The sequence below is a fragment of the Syngnathoides biaculeatus genome, chromosome 19 (assembly GCF_019802595.1).
Source record: "Syngnathoides biaculeatus isolate LvHL_M chromosome 19, ASM1980259v1, whole genome shotgun sequence".
In the NCBI taxonomy this organism is placed as follows: domain Eukaryota; kingdom Metazoa; phylum Chordata; class Actinopteri; order Syngnathiformes; family Syngnathidae; genus Syngnathoides; species Syngnathoides biaculeatus.
The window spans coordinates 7778102-7797025 of record NC_084658.1 but is presented as its reverse complement, the minus strand read 5'-3'; the positions used below and the strand labels follow the sequence as shown (position 1 = coordinate 7797025).

The following is an 18924-nucleotide window of genomic DNA, read 5'->3' as shown; positions in this document are numbered from 1 at the left end:
CTGTCTCCTCAAACCAACCCTCCAAATAACACATGTGGAAGTCCACGGTAAACCCAGTCATGGGGGCTTCCACATCCTGCAGCCATTTTTTCATCCATCTAATAAAACGTGAATTTGACAAATTTTTTCCTGAACTATTTAAAATCCATAGAATCCTTGAGGATTATTAGCTAACAAGTGACCCATCTCAAAGCTTTACCTGTAATTAATAAGAACGGAAATTAACATTTTATATAGTTTACCAGTAATCCTACCACTGTGAAAAAGTCACTAGGGTCATTCTCCACTTCATCTCGACTGCATCCTCCAAGGCTCTCAGTGAAAGCAGCGTCTGGAGGGTCTGGCTCTTGTTGTTGTCGGTTATGCAAATTAGGTGTCACCATCCATGAAAAAGGCTGAAACCCTTGTTAGTTTTGATTGAAGAAAACAAAAATCTTACCTTGCTCCACTCTACTGGGATAGCGCCGCTTCACTTTCACCGCAATGCGCCAACAAGTTTGCTTTCCAAATTCAAGACGGCATGCGGAATAATAAGATGGAACACTGTCATGCGTTGCATGAGAAGTGTCAAAACAATCACGGCAAAAATTAAGCATCTTCGATGTGTTTTTTTTATGCATGAATTAAAACTACCCGTGTCTTCTATATAATATTTCAATATTTAATTGTCCTGAACCAAAGAACTGTATTCATCAGTATTCTGCCCTCTCTGATCATGTTTGTGCAGTTTGGCAAAGAGTGAACAGGACAGGCTTCAAGCAGTTTAAAATTAAGAGTTGCACACTTTGTAATACATACTGTAGCTTTGTCTTACGAAAAACTCTTCCCGCGTAATGCAAACAAATAATGTGGAACACATTTTAGACAGCCTTTAAATAAACAAATATTTAAAAACACAAACAGGAGTATACAAATTATTGTACCGCAGCTCAGTCACTTCCCCGAAACGGCATTATCTGAATGCGTGCATCACGCTGCACCCTAGAGGCGGAGGCAGGCACAACAGAAGCAGCACAATTTGTTTTTATGTTTGGCGGCCTGCTGATAATCTCTCGGCGCTAAGTGATCCTTGTACTCTATATGGAGCCAAAGTAATCTGGGTGATTGTAACGGAGCTTGCGGCAAAAGTATTTCTCTCAATGCCACCTCTAAAACTTTCATTCCACATATACTCTCAAACTAAATTGGTAAAACACAGCACAAGACAACAGAAAATACGAGCGCACTTCCCCGGTGTTCCGTTGCAAATACCTCCAGCACTATGTGAGATGAGAGAAATACATTCAGGGATCCGCACCGTGACCATTCTGATGCTCTTTTCAGCGGCGTCGACTCTGAGAAACGAACAACTGAATCCATACTGATTATACAACATGGCGGCAGGGTGCCTTTATGACTACATTTTTTTCATCTTTAATCAAAAAACTAGAGCTAGCCTGCTGTTTTCACACTATAGTCGAATGAGTGCGCCTGAGAGACCGAAGAATATAAATATGCTATCAATTCAATCTGTTTCTTACTTCCCATGCACACCAACCAAGCAACACTGCATGGCCCAAAGGCGAAGATTGATGGAAAAGTCTTTTTCTTATTATTCTCACACTCATAACGTGACAGGCTAGACATGGCCGCATTTTTGTGATTTACTTGCTTGGGAGGGAATTTTAAGGGCTAAGCTATAATTCCTGGTGAAATATGTATTAAGATACAGTCTCTTGCAATGCCTGGTTATAAAATGAATGCTGATTCACTTCTCAATATTCATTTTCTCCCCGATTCTCATTTAGAAGTGATATTTTATCAATAGCACATTGTGGCTTGCAGGCTTCCTTTGTAGGTCATGAAGAATATTATGATTCATTTCAAGAGACACACATTATGATTTAAAGATTGCAATGAAATTCAAGTTATGTAATTTATTGCTGCAATTTTGTGGTACAATATTTTAGATGACAGAGACAGATGGGAAGAGGAGGCTGGAATGAGAGCTAATTGGTCAATGCCTATGCACAGGTGATATTACAAATTTAAAAAAGGCCCAGAGATAAAGCAATAAATACAAATTATTTTAAAAAAGGGGGCACAGTGGGTCAGCTGGTGAAGCGTTGGCCTTACAGTTATGCGGTCCTGGGTTCAATCTCAGACAACCTGTGTGGAGTTTGCACGTTCTCCTTGTGCCTGCGTGGGTTTCCTCCGGGCACTCCGGTTTCCTCCCATATCCCAAAACATGCAACATTAATTGGACACTCTAAATTGCCCCTAGGTGTAATTGTGAGGGCGGCTGTCTGTCTCTGCCCTGCAATTGGCTGGCAACCAGTTCAGGGTGTACCCCGCCTCCTGCCCGTTAACAGCTGGGATAGCCTCCAGCACTCTTCGTGACCCTTGTGAGGATACGCGGCAAAGAAGATGGATGGATGGATGGATCGATGGATAGAATTGAATGGCCATAGATGACCGCAATGTACCCAACAAGGCACCTGCTAAATGAATGAATGTAAAAGTGGAGTAGTTAAGTGGGTCCAATTCAATCAGCACTTTGACAAACAAAAGAAACTGATACAAACAAACAAGTAAATACAATGGAATGAATGTGAACAAAGACTGAATAGCAAACAAAATACATTCACAGTCTTAATGGGTCTGTGACATTACTAGCAACTTCTATTTGTGGCTTCTGGTAAATATTTAACGGATAAGATTTGCATCTTTTTTTTCTCATGACTTGTGGAATGTTATGATTAGAATAAATTGGTTATAGTGATGACATTTTTCTTTCTTATATATTCTTTACAGTTAATATTGTAGAGTGAAACCACAAATAAACAGGAGTGGGTATGAACCGATTACGTAAAACAGAAAAAAACCCACAGCCATATCCCATTAATATAACTTAGAAGAGTATTATTATTAAGAAGCATTCAATTTTGGCTTTTATCGTTGCAGTAACTCTTAGTGTTCATTCTCAGATTCATGCGTGTCTGCGGGTAAGCAGCTTCTCGCAACATCTGTTCTCCTATTCAGCATGATTACGTTGCTCAGTGCTGAATCACGAGGATGTGTTATGATGCACCCTGGGATTTTGAAGACAGGTGCCCAAGTCCCATACTGGCACAGTGTCTAAAAATCCCCTTTTAAAAAAACAAAGTCACTGTCATAAAAAAGAAGCTTCAAGCTATTTATTGAAGTTTACTGTACAACTAAACATAAACAAAAGATAATTGGACGTATTTAGGACAACAACATTCACTCAACTTTGTCTATCAAGTCAGTTTATCCAAATTGACTTAAACAATGCAAAATTCCATCAATGGGCTTGCAAGTAGTCTTGCACTGTTATAACCCTTAAAGCAATGGATAACAATGGTGGAGCAATACATTAAGATAGATAATACAACATTGCCCGCAGGTATATTTTGTGTAATCCTCTTTTAAGAATGCCTAATATTATTGCATCTTACCTAGTTTTGACCACCATCCCCATGTATATTCATCTGTATGATCCAGGGTGACATGGTGGGCTACTGGTGAGAGCATCTGCCTAACAGTTCTGAGGACCAGGGCTCAAATCCTGGCAACACCTGTGTGGAGTTTGCATGTTCGCACCATGCCTGATTTGAAATAACTTTACTGATCATTCATTTACAATATGTTATTTATCGTGCTGATATAGAAAGATTTGACTGTACTATATACATATATAGTCATTTTTTTTCTTCAACGGAAGTAATACAGTGCTGACAATGTGGTAAGGTGGTGCTCTAGCGGCCTCTATTGATTAGCCTCCACTGACTTGCCCCTAATCATCAGCTAATCAGAGGTACTCTATGTAATTTCAGATAGAAGGCAGATAAAAGCTCAAGAGGCATTTGAAGTAAAGCTTTAATCTAAACTACAATAAATTAAAAAAACTTATTCATGAAACAAATCATTTATTTTCACCAGCTACTCACAAGGCACAAAGAAACAAAGACATTCACATTCACATCTACGGGCAGGATAGTCTTCAATTAACCAAATAACCAATTAATTTTAATTTTGAGGACGTGGGAGGAAACTTGAGTACCCAGAGAAAAACATACAAGTTCTTCCCATTCATACAAGTACAAACTCTATACAGGTGAGCCGGGGCTTGAGAAACACAAAGTTTGTGTGTACACCATAGGACTTTTTTATAGTAATCTTTTTCATGATGTGGCTTTGGAAAAGTTTAATATGTACTCACACAGTTCAGTGACAGTGATGGTTCTTGTGTCTTCCATAAATCTGACAGAAATCAATACAACAAAGTTCAGCTGAGACAGCACATTCAGTCAAAATACTGTTGGTCATCTGTATATGTGGAACATAATGTACTGTGGTGCCTTGACTGCCCCCCCCCCCCCCAAAAAAAAGAGCTCTAAAATGAAAATACTTATGTAAGCACTCATCAATATTTGCAGTGACAGGCACATTTTAAATTGGATTGAATCTTGAAGAAAAATGATTTCAATCTTGGGACTTATTTCATTTAGTTTTGCTTGTATTCTGAGAAGATTGCAAATACTTCAAAGTGGAGGGCCTTAAGAGATAAGTTTGTGATAAATGTCCTTTTCATTTTGATTGTTTTGTTGATCCCAGCTCCTTCTGAGTCTACCAATCAGCTGCCATTATTCCCTTGCATTCTACCTACCTGTGTCTCATTTTTGCATCAGAGAGCCAGTTAAAGTCTTCAGTTTTAATCCAGCCTGGTTGAATTCCTCCTGGATTATTTTTCCTGGTATTTTGGGAGGGTGTTTGGGGTGCGTTTGCAGAGGATTGGGGTGTATCAATAAAATGACCATTTCAAAAAGTCAATTAAATGACTACTGTTAATCCAAAATCAACGAACACTTGTAGATATAGTTTGATAAGTGACTGTCAAAATGGCTGACTTGACTGTTGGGCTTCCTTATAAAATCTCAGCTAGCCCCAGGAATGGGGAGTTTGTTTGTTTCCTAAAGCACTGAGACTCCAGGGTAATGACTCCTGAATCTTTGTTTGATATTACCATAACATTAAAATTCTAGATTAAAATTGGATGACAAAAAAGACCATGTACATATGACTTAAATAAGATAGGGTTAGATATAACATCAGAAAAATCAATTTGAAACTTACTTTCAGAGTTATGAATACAATTTGACAGGTGCATTTGAGGCTTGACTGGTTAGAACATTGGCCTCAAAGTTCTGAGGACCAGGTTTCAACCCCCGTGTGGAGTTAGAATGGATGGATACTGCTTGTGCTTGATCTAAAGTTCAATTTTTACTCAAAATAGCAATCAGTTGTGTGGGGGTGTGCGTGCTTGCAGTCTTGCATTTGATAGCGTTTCCAGAGGGTACTCACGACGCCACCTCAGGCTGATTGAAATACATCTTGAACCAAAAATCCCCCTCTTTTAGAAGAATACTGTTAGTGTGACTGTCATAGTCAGTAGCTATCACATTCTAGTGTGTTTCAAATGTTATTTTCATTTGAAATGATACATTTAACAACATAGAACCTGAGCTATTGGACTCTGTGCCACATATTGGTCCTTTTAACTGCTGTCACGGGTGGCAAAAAATACAGTATTTTCTCAAATTAAGGTCAGGGGGCAGTATTTACCCACATTAAGAGTTACTGGGATTTTTAATGGCAATATGACACTTGAAGAGAGGAGGCCATCATTTTTACCCTCCTTTTCATCATAAAATTTGATGTTCTTCACCCTTCCTTTTTGGCTGAACTATAATTAGTGTTTGCCAATCTGCATCATTCCCAGCCATCTGTCCTTGTCCTCTACATTTTCTGTTCTGACTCCAGCTAACTGCAGATGTCACCATATCCATAAATTTCTTTGGCTTTCCTTGTTTCCTAACCCTGCCTCCCTATACCATGTCCTTCATCCTTCCCTCAGTATATCCACATTCCCTCCTCTGCAAGTGACCGAACCATCTCAATTAGCCATTGTCAAACCTTCCAGTCTGTGCTGTGCTTGTGATCCCCTCGTCCATGATCCTGTTCATCCTCATCCCTCCCAAAGGGAATCTCAATTCTGCCAACTCCTGATCTGTATCCTGTGTTCTGTTGAACCATACAACATGGCTGGTCTCACTACCATCCTATCAACCTTTCCTTTAACGTTTGCTGCTGTTCTTCTGTCACGGATCATCCCTGACAATTTTCTCTATTGTCTTCATCCTGACTGTACTCTCTTCTTCACCACAGCTCCACACTCCCCTGTTGCCCTGAACAGATCATCCCAATTATTTGAAGACCTGTAGATTCTCCTCCTCTGTTCCACATACTTTTCCAATTCCACTGGCCTCCCTTCATTCACAAATGTAGTCCATCTTGCAGAGGTTGAATTTTTTTCCTTGTCTCTTCATTACATACCTATGAGTCTTGGTTCCCCTCCACATGCTACCTTACTCTCACAGCACATCACAATATCTACAAACATCATAGTCCCCAGAGACACCTGTAGGACCTAATATTTAAATCTGTCCATTACTATTTAGAAAATAAGGTCCTCAGAGTGATGCTTGCAATGAAATATTATTTTTAATACATGGAGGACTTGACATGAACAAAATACAGGTTAATTTGTGACAGGTAACGCCACCACACCCACTTCCCACTTTGGTGGTTTGTATTTCAATTGGGTAAAATGTCATCTTCTGTTTATTAACATGTTTTACAAAGGATTATCTAAAATTTATATCTGTCAGGTGAAAATGCTGAGTGGCTAGCAACACCGGGAAACCATCAACCACAGTGGTGAATAGATTGGCAAAAGAGTCCTGAATAAATTGTATTATTTAAATAAGATTAAGAATCAGAATCTAGTAACATTGAAGGTTTTGTGTTTAAAATGTTTTGAAATAAAATAAATTACAGAATTAATTAAGTTAAAACACCACCATCTTATTCATTTTGTGATGTGACATCTCATTATTCACATTCATTTTAATCAGATGTCATGCTAAGTATTTTGTCCTCACGGGGAAAGCTGCCATAGTTTTTGCTCAAGTGTGTGTCACAACCAAAAGCGTAACTGGAAAAAAAAAATCACTGACTCATTTCAACTAAATGTTCAGTGTTTTAATGGTGGTGGTTGTAGTCAGGGTGGGGGTTGAGGGCGGTGGTGGTGTGCTGGGCTTTCCACTACTTCCATCAAATGCTTTATTAAAAATGCACCAAAAGAATACACAATAACATGGACTTTAAAATGCAGCAAATATGCTAAACCGCAGTGATAGCAAGCTTAAGAAGCAATTACAAGAGATGTGTTTGAAATACGATGCACAATCGGCATGCACCCACAAACTAATAAGAGACCAGGCATATACAATGTCATGTATGCAGGCATGATACAAATTCAGTCCCAGTGTAACGCTGCAAATGGTTGTTTGAAGATACAGTTTATTTTTATTTATGAAACCTTTGTTTATCCAGGTTGAAATTGAGAACAGATTCTCATTTGCAATGCCGGCCAAGCTTTTTGCCCAAAGTCATCCGGGATAAGTTCTAGTGCCACAGTAAACAAGCAAAAAAAAAAAAAAAAAAACATACAAACAAAAAAAAAAAAAGATTAGATGGAGGGATTCCCAGAAAGGTTTTGAGACTTTGCCCTACTCCAGAGTCTTGAGGTTAAAATTAGAAAACTGAATCTCACTAGAAGTCAACTTTAACAAAACAATGATATTCATTCAGATAAACACAAATTTTTTTTTTCGTGTGTGTGTATCTGTGTGCTCATTTTCTGGCACCATCATCGCTTTCTATGACATGGAATAGACTGATGTTGAATATGACCTGGTGCCCATTATTCCAGGCATATAACACTCTCTCTCTGGCATTGTAGTCAAGCATGGAGATATGGAAGTACTGATTGAGAAACGGAATGTCTATGTACTCATATGTTGAAGTCTTTGTCGAGTAAGCGTAGTAAACCTTTGCTCCTGATAGGTGAGAGTTGGTAACGTAGAGTGTCCCGCAGATCATGAACGACTCCCCTGCATTCCTTTTGGAGTATTCTGTGTTCCAAGTGTTCAGCACCTGCAGCGTGTCCGGATCGAGCTGGGAAATGACGACGTTTCCAGCGTTTTGGTTGGTGGCATACGCAACCCACATTCCCAGTTCATCCGCCATGACGTCAATGTCCGAATACCCTCCCCACGTGTACGGGTACATGTTGTGGAAACCAGCAAACTCCAAAGTTCGCTGGGCCAGCACGGTGCCCGTCTCGAAGCTGTACTTGACGATGATGTTGCTCTGGTATTTGTTGTAGTAAAGCGACCCATTGTAAACAATGTGATTGGTGCCCTCCCATTTGAACGGAAGGCTGTAAGTGCGGGCCACCACTCCTGCCGTGAAGTCCTCCATTGTCTTGAACTCTCGCACGAGTTTACTATTGGTATAACCATCCATGTACCAAACCTATGATAAAGAGAGTGAATGTGGGGATGGATATATTGATGAGGGGATTGTATTGATGGATGGTCATGTTGGACATTGATTCAGGGGTTGGGTGAATTGGTTGATGGATTGATAATTGAGGTTGAACAGTTGAATGGATAAATAGTGGGTATATGTTTGATGGATGGGTGAAGGGGTATTTTGATTAATACATTGAGTAGGTGGACATCACAGTAATATCTAACACAACAGAATCCTTGGGTTGCAATCATGTGACAATCGCTACCATTTCTACAGACAAGCTAGGCATTGCAGACGACATCACCATGACAATGTCCACAGACCCATGTGTCAGCAGCGAGCGGCGGATGTTTTCTGCCTACTTTAATTCACTCAATGACGTCGCCAAAGCTAGGTATGTACAGAAGATCAAATTCTGTGAAGATATCAATCCGTATACTCTCCACAACGACGTACTTTCAAAGGATCTGAAAGACTTCCCTGAAGTAGAATATCCAGGCAGTAGAAATACACATGCTTACCGCTTACAAAATGATCAGAACAGACTTTCAGATAACCATTTGCCTCGTGTACTTGAGGTTCGTTCAGATCTGCACGTCATATATTTGCCAGCCACTTTTTTTCCGTTTTTTTCGATAACTCCATTGAATCTTCTCCTTCATGCAATCTAATCTTTGGAACACGGAAAAATCGCTTCCCAATCTCTCTCTTTCCGAAATTTTCACATCCGTAGATGCAACAAAAATCTTTCATGATGACGATGGACAACTGACTGCTTGTCTGCAACAATGGTGGTCAACTACCGGGATAAACAAGTGTGACATCACGTGCAACCCAGCCATACAACAAAAGTATTGAAAAAAAACATATAGTGTGTATATAGTAATAGATTACATTTTTGCATGCTCAATGCGCAAGTAAGAATTGGGATGTAATGTTGATGCATGACATAATATTGAGATATGGTATTGCATAATGAATGTGATCCCTACCTTTTACATATGTCTTATTGTACAATCATAAAAGTAAAACACATCAAATTGTCCGAATAAATACACAGTGTTAAGCTATAATTCAAAAAAAGAATCTGTAACTCACTCTGTTGTGCCTTGTAGTTGTAAGTGAATCAGTCATCCATGCCCCAAAGCGGGTTCCAGAAGTCTTTATTGTAACAGGACCATTGATTTTCATTAACTTTCCGCACGCTGTTAATAAAGAAATGCAACAGTCAAATAAAAGTGCTGGAGTTGGTAAAGTCAATTTTTTTTTCCAAGTCCGTGTTTGACAATGATTCTGCTACAGGAGGGTGCGTACTTGTTTGCACTATCCCGGAGTTGCTATGACATGAATGCCAATTTGGTATCGGGTGCGTTAACCAATTTGAAATAAGAAGACCTTGCAGAAGAAAGACATAACAAATATGGTATCATACGCCGCCACTGAACTGTCTTTCGTTTTGTCTTTATGCAGGGGTTTTTATTATCTGAAAATTAAATCTTGTCGGGGAAACATGAGTGGACTCAGGAATGACCTGAAGACATTAAAACAGAATTAATGGGTGCTGTTAGTGAAGAACAGAATGTCACGAATAATTTTCTTGGTGGGTAATTGAGAAAGCTATTTTGGATCCCTTTCAATAGCCACATTTACAGTAATGCAGTACATTTACAGTTATAAAGTATATTACACTGAATTAGTTGCCTGCTATGACATACGTCTGTACAAATACCATAAATATCAGTAGTTACGTGTATTCCACTCATTAAACATATGAACTGTCAACTTTGGGTTAGCAGCACGACGATTTTGAAGAATATAAACATGTATGTGTGTAATAAAATTATTATAGTGTAAGGACTTTACTCACTTAACTTGCCCATACAGCTGCGGAGCCTGTTATCCAGTCGCAGTAGTCGTTGATAGAGCTCATCATAGTCATAGACACCAAGTTCCTCCTGGATGCTTGTTAACACCGTTGATAAATTCCTGATCTCCTCCTTGAAGTGAGAAACGAGTGCAGCATCCATCTTGTACTGCTCCAACACAGGGATCAGAGGCTTCAGCTGATCCATCTTGTCTTGAAGCTCCTAAATGAAAGATGGCAATGTGGAGGTGACGGTAAGAGAATTTAAAATATATGCGGTGAATATACAGAAATGACCAATTATTAATAACAAATGAATGAATATGGTAAACCTGGAAACTTCTGGCCATGACGGACTTCCTGTCATCTTCAATCTGCCGGAATTTGGTCCTCAGGCCTTTCATCTGGTTCTCCATCTTCATCACATACTGAAAGTCCCTCTGGGTTCTCAGGTTCAGCACCTCAATGGACTGAGACATGTTCTGCACCTTCAACCCATCAAGTCGCAACAACACTGTGATGTGAATGTTTGATCAATCAAACACCGTTCGGAAAGTCAAGCCTTCTGCTGGAGGACATTCAGCTGAAGTCGAGTTTTAAAACATGTGCCTACCTTCTCTAGGAGATGGCGAAGCTGCTTGCTCTTAGCATCTCTGGAGCATAAATTGAGTTCTGGGGCCACTACAGTGCAGATACAGCGCCCGTCGGCGTCCTGGGCCGAGCTGTACACCTGCCAGCCCTCTTTTGGCCCGGTGGTCTGCAAGCACAAAAGCACTTCAGGGATGTAGCTAAAGTAAAGTTGGCAAAGACTAAAATAAATATGGAAAATGAAGGCCAACAGAGGAATGGGGAAATCAATTTTCTCGGTTCATTACATCACTATGAAGCATCGGATGATGAGATGATGGTGACAGAGGACAACAACGTGTCCTGAGCAGAGAAATATGGCGTTCACGAAAGAGCTCGACAGACAGATCGAGGTAGGGCTTAAACAAAGGATGATGACAGAATACATTCATAATAATTCATCACATATGCCGTCATTCAGCACAAAGCTGTCGCCATTTCTTATTTACTACATGAATGAACACAAAGATCAATTTGCCTGTCAAATTGGTTGCTACCTACTGTTTATAATTCTGTATTGGGTTAAAAATGACATTGTCCAATGTCGGAATGAATTATTTTTCTTTTGCTCTGAGATTTTGAGCTTTGCGAAAAAAGAAATGTATTGCCTCATCATTGTACATCATCCACTATAGAAAGGCTATGTTGCGTTGTGATATATTTCAAAATGCCACAATTGTATACAATATTTTGTGTTTTAGTGTGTGGATAGACAAGTGGTCGTCAGAAAACTAGACCTCAAAACTGCTTTTTTGTCTGGGTGACTGGTTGTCCTCCTACCGTTTTAGCATGACAGAAATGACCATTAATTGTTCCTGCAGCAACCTTGGTGGAGTGCGCGATGCTGATTGCAAAAAGTGCAATTTGCCACGACAGCAAGTGGTTGGGCAAAGAAATGCAAATTTGTCCCACTACACTATTTTTTTTCCCTCTTTTGTTAACAATTTACCCTTGGTAGAGGTCTGTGCTCTACTGGGTGTTATTCTAGTTTCTTTATGACACATTCATGTTCAGGCAAGATCAGAGTTTCTTTTATTCACTATTTTGCTTTTTTTGTGGGGTGACTTCACTAACCAGGATGTTTCACTTAAAAAAATGAATATCCTTGACTGAAAGCACACACAAAATAACAGTCACTTATGATACCGCACTTACATATGCAACCTGGAAACACATTTTTCAATTAATTCTTCTCCTTCATTCTGGTGCAGTTCAATAACGATGGAAGTCAAACCCCACGTGGCCCAAAAATACACTCCATGTCATGATCCTGGATTCCAGCCAGGGCTGGGCGTGGCCGTCTAATCGGAAGGGTCACACCTGCGCCTCATGACCTCCGATTAGACGGCCACGCCCAGCCCTGGCTGGAATCCAGGATCATGACACTCCATGGCTAATATTTGGTTTCAGGCAGTGCTTCCCACAACTCGGTGGACATTTTTGTACATGCCTTAACATTCAGCCTGATCCTGAAAACTCTCACTTGGTGGCCAAGCCTCATTTAAAGGTCATCTGAACTTTGGAGTAAGACTTTGCAGAATGATGATTGTTGATTATATGTATATTGATTGTATGTATATATGTTGATCTCAATCAGTTGCACTGTGGCACATGGATTGCTGGCAAACCGAATGACGATGCCTTTTCTGGCACACTAGCACAATTTGTCATTAGTGCTTCCATGAGCCCAAGTACGGTTCGTGCTGCGGGCGGACTTTCCTTTCCGCCAGTTTTGCATGCCGTTTATATCCTGGACAGCTATTCTGCCTTTGTACCCATTCTTGAATTGTAAAACAAAAGAAGAGCTTCCAATTTTAGGTGGTCTCCAAGGTGGTCTGTCTTTGTTTGCTTGCAGTCAACACGCTGCACAAAAGAAGACAGTCCAATGTGCTGACTGGATGCAAAACCGCTATCATAGACAGTATTGTTGAGCCTGGTGTAACCTTTTGAGGACACTTGGAGAATGCGGCAATCGACTTGAAATTTACCACACCTATCCTCTGCACCAAAGCTTTTGTGTAAGTCCCCATTGTCTCAAAAACTTTGTCAAGTCTCGTCTAACAAAAGCGCCCCAAAAGGCCCAAAATTCTCATGCACAAGTACTGAAAAGACAAACAGAAGAGATTTCTTCTATGAGTAGAATTTAATTTATCGTTGCAGTATAGAGTATGGATGGATGAATAGATTATTTTGCTCTTCTCCATATGATCAATACTGACCACATCTTAAAGAATATCCTCGCAGAGTTTAGTTTTTTCCCCAAAATTAAAAGCACATCATTTGTTTTATGTAAATAAATTGATAGGGTTAGAGTTTGGAGTGGTGCTTTATTTCTATTGGAGTAAAAGAAGAGTTAAAGAGTTAAAGGGAATACTCAAGTTGAATACCATTCAAGGATATTGACCACCTTTCGAATTGTCAGGATTTTAAAGCACTTTTCCCTTTCTGGAAATGGAATTTTTCCAGGGTCACGCTGTTGTCATCATAACGCCTTTATTCACAATGATACTTTTTTTTTTTTTAAGAAAAATTGAGTTTACCACAGTCGTCTTAAGGTTCAAAGGTTGATGGATGTTGTGAGGGAGGACATGAGGACAGTGGGTGTTAGAGAGGCACGAGATAGGCTTGGATGGATGGGACAAGCCGAAAGAAAAAGAAGAAGATAGTCATCATAATCCATCAAGGGGAAATCCAATTTGCTCTGTGCTGTATGTACTGTTTATTTTTCTGTCGCATACCACACAGAGATCCAAATCACGCATCGGCAGGTATGCATGCAGAGATGTCAGAGAGAAAATGCCATGGAAACAGTTCTTGAGCAGTGGGGCTATAATTGATGCCTTGCTCAAGGGTACCTCAACAGTAGCCAGAAAGCAGACTAGCATCTCTCCAAACACTAGTTGCCATATTTACATTTGGCCCAACGTGGGACTATTCGTTTACAAACTTCAAGTCCTTCCACAATGTGTTAAAAGATTACATAAAAAGATAGCTACAATGCAATGAGGAATATTTAGATCAAAGAACAACCACGAGAAGTTTATTTGTGAAATTGAAATGGTCACTGTACGGAAGTTTCACATGTTCAAAATTCACATCAAAATTGCACCTCTGGAAAACCTTACATTTTTTTTATTTTTATTTTAAGAACATCAGAACTCAGAGATTCAAACCCAGAACCTCCTAGCTCTGAGACAAATATGCTAAAACCATATCAAAAGATATGCTTGGGCCTTGAACAGCAAAATTTGTGCACAAACCTGCTAACTGAAAGACAGAGACTGAAGCAGATGCTGTTTATCAACTTGTCCATCTGCCTCTCCAAACAAGCCACCGCTGTCTAATGTGCTTGTGGACTCTCATACAGCCCAAAGGAGTGTGAACACTTCAGCTCTAATGGCAGAGGAAGATGAACTTGAATGTGCACGCAGTTCTGTAATCCAACTAAGGCATACGTCAGAGACCGCCATGACGGATGGTGACATCCTAAAGATGGCAACACGAGCAACCACCAAACAGGTTGCAGTAATAATGCTGACAAAGAGAACACAGCACTGCGTGGGGAGCAAAAGACTAGATCCTTCCTCCCACATGGGACTTTGATGAAATGGATGCAGGAAGATTGGTTTCCTAGAGGTGTGCCGCACACTTGCCGTCTTTGACTTCAGTAAAGACCGGGATGTATAATTCTGAAGGAGGTCAGCCCGTTCAGATATTCTCCGGTACACAAATTGCAACAGTACATGAAAGAATCCTCTGGAACACAGTAACCGTATTGACATTATAATAGCAACTCTAGAGTGGAAATGAGGATTCATATGAGCAACTGACGTGACGGGCCTGTTGATGCTGAAGTAGCTTGGACAAATAGCTCTGAAAATTGTTGATATGACGTCTACCTGTACACGTTCAGCTTTCAGATCGGATTGGACCCTGAAGTGGCTTCACTACTTGATGCGGCTGATGTAGGTCATTATCCTCCCTCACATTGTTTATGGCTGAATAATGGACTCATTCAAGAAAAGTGCTCTCAGAAATACCCATTTTAAGGATGTGGGAGCATGCGTGGTAAGCATACTTTATTTTATAGTTCATTTTAGTACCCTTGATCAAAAGTGCATCAATTTTAAGAGCCATAAGTTACAATGCCCCTAAAACAATAAGGTGCTCTGTCATAACACACAGCAGAAACATAGCCTACATGCCCCGATGGAAACAGAATAAGGTTTTCGAGTTCAACCTCATTTGAGGAAGTCATCTATCAGCCTGCAGTCATTTTTTTTTTCTGTACATTTGCTACATTGCAGAATATTTTCCATTTTTTTTACTACCTGCTGAATGACAGCACAAAAGCTAGTACGGTGTTAAATAGAGGGGGAACAGAGCCATTGCAATTCCCCTATATACATTTTTATTCAGATTCTTGCTCGGAAAACATCTGCCATCCCATCACAAAGTCAAATTAAATTTAAAAAAAAAAGGTTGTGTAGTCATTCAGGGAAAAATAATGGCACAATGCCTCTCTCAGCTTTGTGTTGTGCTTGCTGCTATTTTAAGGAAAATTTATTCGAGCCTCACACTCTCCAGAAATAGTTCAACAACATTATCAGTCCATTACTCTCTTTGCTTCCACTTAACTGTGGACATCAGTCTAAGTACAAATACCCTGACTTTTCTGCCCCCCAATTCCACCAGGGCAACACCCAGGAATTCACTAGTCAATTTTGAGGCATTATATTGTCCAGTATGTTGTAGTTCTGCTCTTGGGTCTCCTCCACGTTGCTTTTTGCTATACTGGACGCGTTTTGCCGCCATATAAGTTGAAAGCAAGCCATACTGCCCGACATGAAACCAATTTATTGCTTTTTCACATTGTGCAATGGAGCTTGAATTGAATCTTGGCTCTGAAGGCGCGACTATTAGGCCGCCGCAGTCATGGTAGTCCCCTGACACAACGTCAAAGAAACGAGGCCTTTATTGCCATAATGTAACCTATAAATTGAATCCTAGGTGGAAATTGGGTACTTGCATTTCCCCTCTCTCTTCTTGTCACTGCATTTCATTATTATTTATTTATTTCATACTTGCTATTGATGAGACTATGACGGGATGTGGTGATGTCGTTTTCTGGTTTACTGCCCAGTCGACATTGCAAGTCAGAGTCTGTTCTCCATTGCCATATTTAGATAAATAAAGATTAAATATATATATATATATATATATATATATATACATATTTCACAATGTCTTCCTCTTTTTTCCCCCTGTCGAAGAGGCAGACACATTTTAAGATGATTTTGCTCATTATCTGACACATTTTGATATCATCACAGCTGGTTGGGCATTGAGTATTTTTCCTTTTTGCCATTCCTTTGCTGGATTGAAGCACAACCAATGTTTTTCAGCCTCAGTTGCTGATTTTCCCTCCAATTGGGAATATTTCGTCTGACAGGATCAAAATCGTAACCTTTGGTATAACAGAGCACCAATTTACCCTGGGAAAACAGTTGCATGTAGCACGTGACACCTAACTTCTAGAATCCCAAGGGGGTCCTGTTCTGTGTTTTAGCCTGGTGGCAATGTACTCCCCCCCCCCCCCTCCTTTCCCACTGTGGCCTGGTTAATTGGTGGGCTGAGCGCCCCCAGTGCCTTGCTTGGTATTTAGGTGTGGCTCCCGGGGAAGCAAGGGGTTGAGGAATTACATCTGGTTGCCATTTTGCTTCTCAACATGATTCTTGTCCCTTTACATTCCGTTTTTTCCTCAGCTTCAGGAATACTTACTCTTTGTTTTTATTTAGTACTTCTGCAATTATGTGTCTGTTTCCTCTACAGTATATCAGAAGTACTAAAATTATTTTTGTCTTTTTGTACTTTTTAAAATTTCTGTTTCTGTATCTTCTGTATATATTTTTTGTTTCACCCTTCTAGTACCTTCCTTCCACTGTGTTTCTGTCCACCATTTTTTGTCAGTGCAACTTGCACTTTTTCTCATTTTTTGCAGCGACCGTTCGTGATCATTGTTTTTGTTTCTTACTTTGTTGTTGTTACCATTGGAGCCTTGTGTTAGTCTTTTTTGCGACGACAGTTTTTTTGTTGTTGTTCACATTTACTGTATTTCTGTAAATGTAAATGTTCATCGTCTGTTTGATGGTCCATTCTCCGGCCATTGTCCGACCATAACAAAGGGTGGCTAAAATTGTTGATTCAAGGATGGGTATCAGTTTTCAGTTCGGATCAACATGACCACATTAGTTTTACTTGTGTGTTGAAACTAAACCTAAATGTTTAAAAGCTCCGTAAAGTGAATCCCATTAATAATAGCATTCCTGCTTGTGGACAACAAATAAATAATTCCCTAGATGCAATACCTCCACCTTATAGGAAAGAAGTTTCTTTCGGCTTGTCCCTTTCGGGGTTGCCACAGCGTGTCATCTTAGATGAACGCACATATATGTTTGGCACAATTTTTACACCGGATGCCCTTCCTGACTTCTAAGGAAGAAGTATTTAAAAAAAAAAAACAACTTTCTGTTAAATTCCCACCCATGCACCAGTTTCCTCATCCTTCGATTAACGTGTCCTCAGGTGCAGTGCCTAATGTGTCATCATACACAACAAAAACTGCACTCTTCATTCTGATCATGATGCTCTATTAGCAGCCACAGTGTAATTACGTGGCTGGCACGGAGCAGACGGAACACTGTGCAATGCAAATATTTTGATTAGCTCACAAAGGCTCTGTTGAGGCTCACACATCTGAGACATGGGAGCAAGATACACTGGTGCCTGCACACTCTGGATGATACTGGCTTATATTAAATTGAATATGTGGTTAAGGGCAGTTCTAACACATTAATTTACATGCTAGAAATGGAGGCAGCTAAATAGTTCTATTAAATACAAAGCTGTGTGTGTGAAAGGTCTAGCAGCTTGTGAGTGAAAGCGTAATACTTTGCGGCTTAGAGTAATTCCATGAAAGGTTTGCATTTTCAAATCATCTTTTAATACTGAAGCATGGAGCTGTAAGGCACCCACAGCAATTAGGATGCATTTTATGCACCAGTAATGTGGCAGATTTCCCAATGGCACTGGGATATTGATTGATTTAAACACAAATAATGAATGATTAAACTTGGCCTGTAAATTCTCATTCTCAAGTCCAAACAATTAAAAATGGAGTGTGTTCACGATTGTTGCTGTTTTGTTCTAAGCCATTCAGATGTTTTCATCCTTTCAACCCCAGGCTGTGGACAGCTCGTCATTCATCAATTTTTTTCTTTTAAATCAAGCTTCAGTGAAACAGACCATTGGATGCGTGCATATGGCCACAATCGTTCAACTTTTGCAGGGTCAAGATGGCGATCATGGAAGATGAATCATAAAAGAACTGCAGTGTTAAATCAAGCAAAGTAGGTGCATGTATTTAACTACAGCAGATTGGTGGTGGTGTTAATATTGTTGGACTTCACATTGTCAGAAATGGCAGGTGAATCATTTGTGTCTAATAATGATTTCAAACAGATGCACAAATCTAAAACGGCAACATTCATCGAAATGAGATACGTTTCCACAAAAGCAATCTTGATTGTATAAAGGATGGATTTTCAATTGTGGTGTAGAAACAGGTGAAGATTTCAAATTGTTTTCTGATTTTTAAGGGCTTGCTTCATATCTGTAGCTTTACGGATTGTAATTTTTCACATTCACATCTATACATACTTTATAATTCAATGCATCTTCTTGAAGGTGATTTTCATTTAAATGTGGCAATTTAGTAGAAGACATTCAATGGCATCTAAGTATATAGTAACTATCGGGGGGGGATGCTTAAAAACTATATCCCAGTTTGTGAGAGGAGCGATCATGCACAAGAAACAATGCAGCAAGAACGAGGAAGTAAAAATATATGTAATAAAACTCACCATGGATGGGTACAATCCGAAGATGGTCAGAGACAGGAAGGAGTACAATAAGCTCAACAGGAGCCGCAT

The 18924-nt window shown here is 39.8% G+C and overlaps 1 protein-coding gene across 1 annotated transcript; it reads right to left on the bottom strand.

The window, feature by feature from the left end:
• Positions 1-7758: 7758 nt before the first annotated feature.
• On the bottom strand, positions 7759-18924 carry olfm3a (olfactomedin 3a). The gene is made up of 6 exons (XM_061805630.1): positions 18856-18924; positions 10920-11063; positions 10639-10794; positions 10310-10529; positions 9541-9647; positions 7759-8442 (listed from the first exon to the last, which is right to left on the bottom strand). Exons 1-6 carry the CDS (start codon positions 18922-18924, stop codon positions 7759-7761), a joined length of 1380 nt encoding a protein of 459 aa, XP_061661614.1.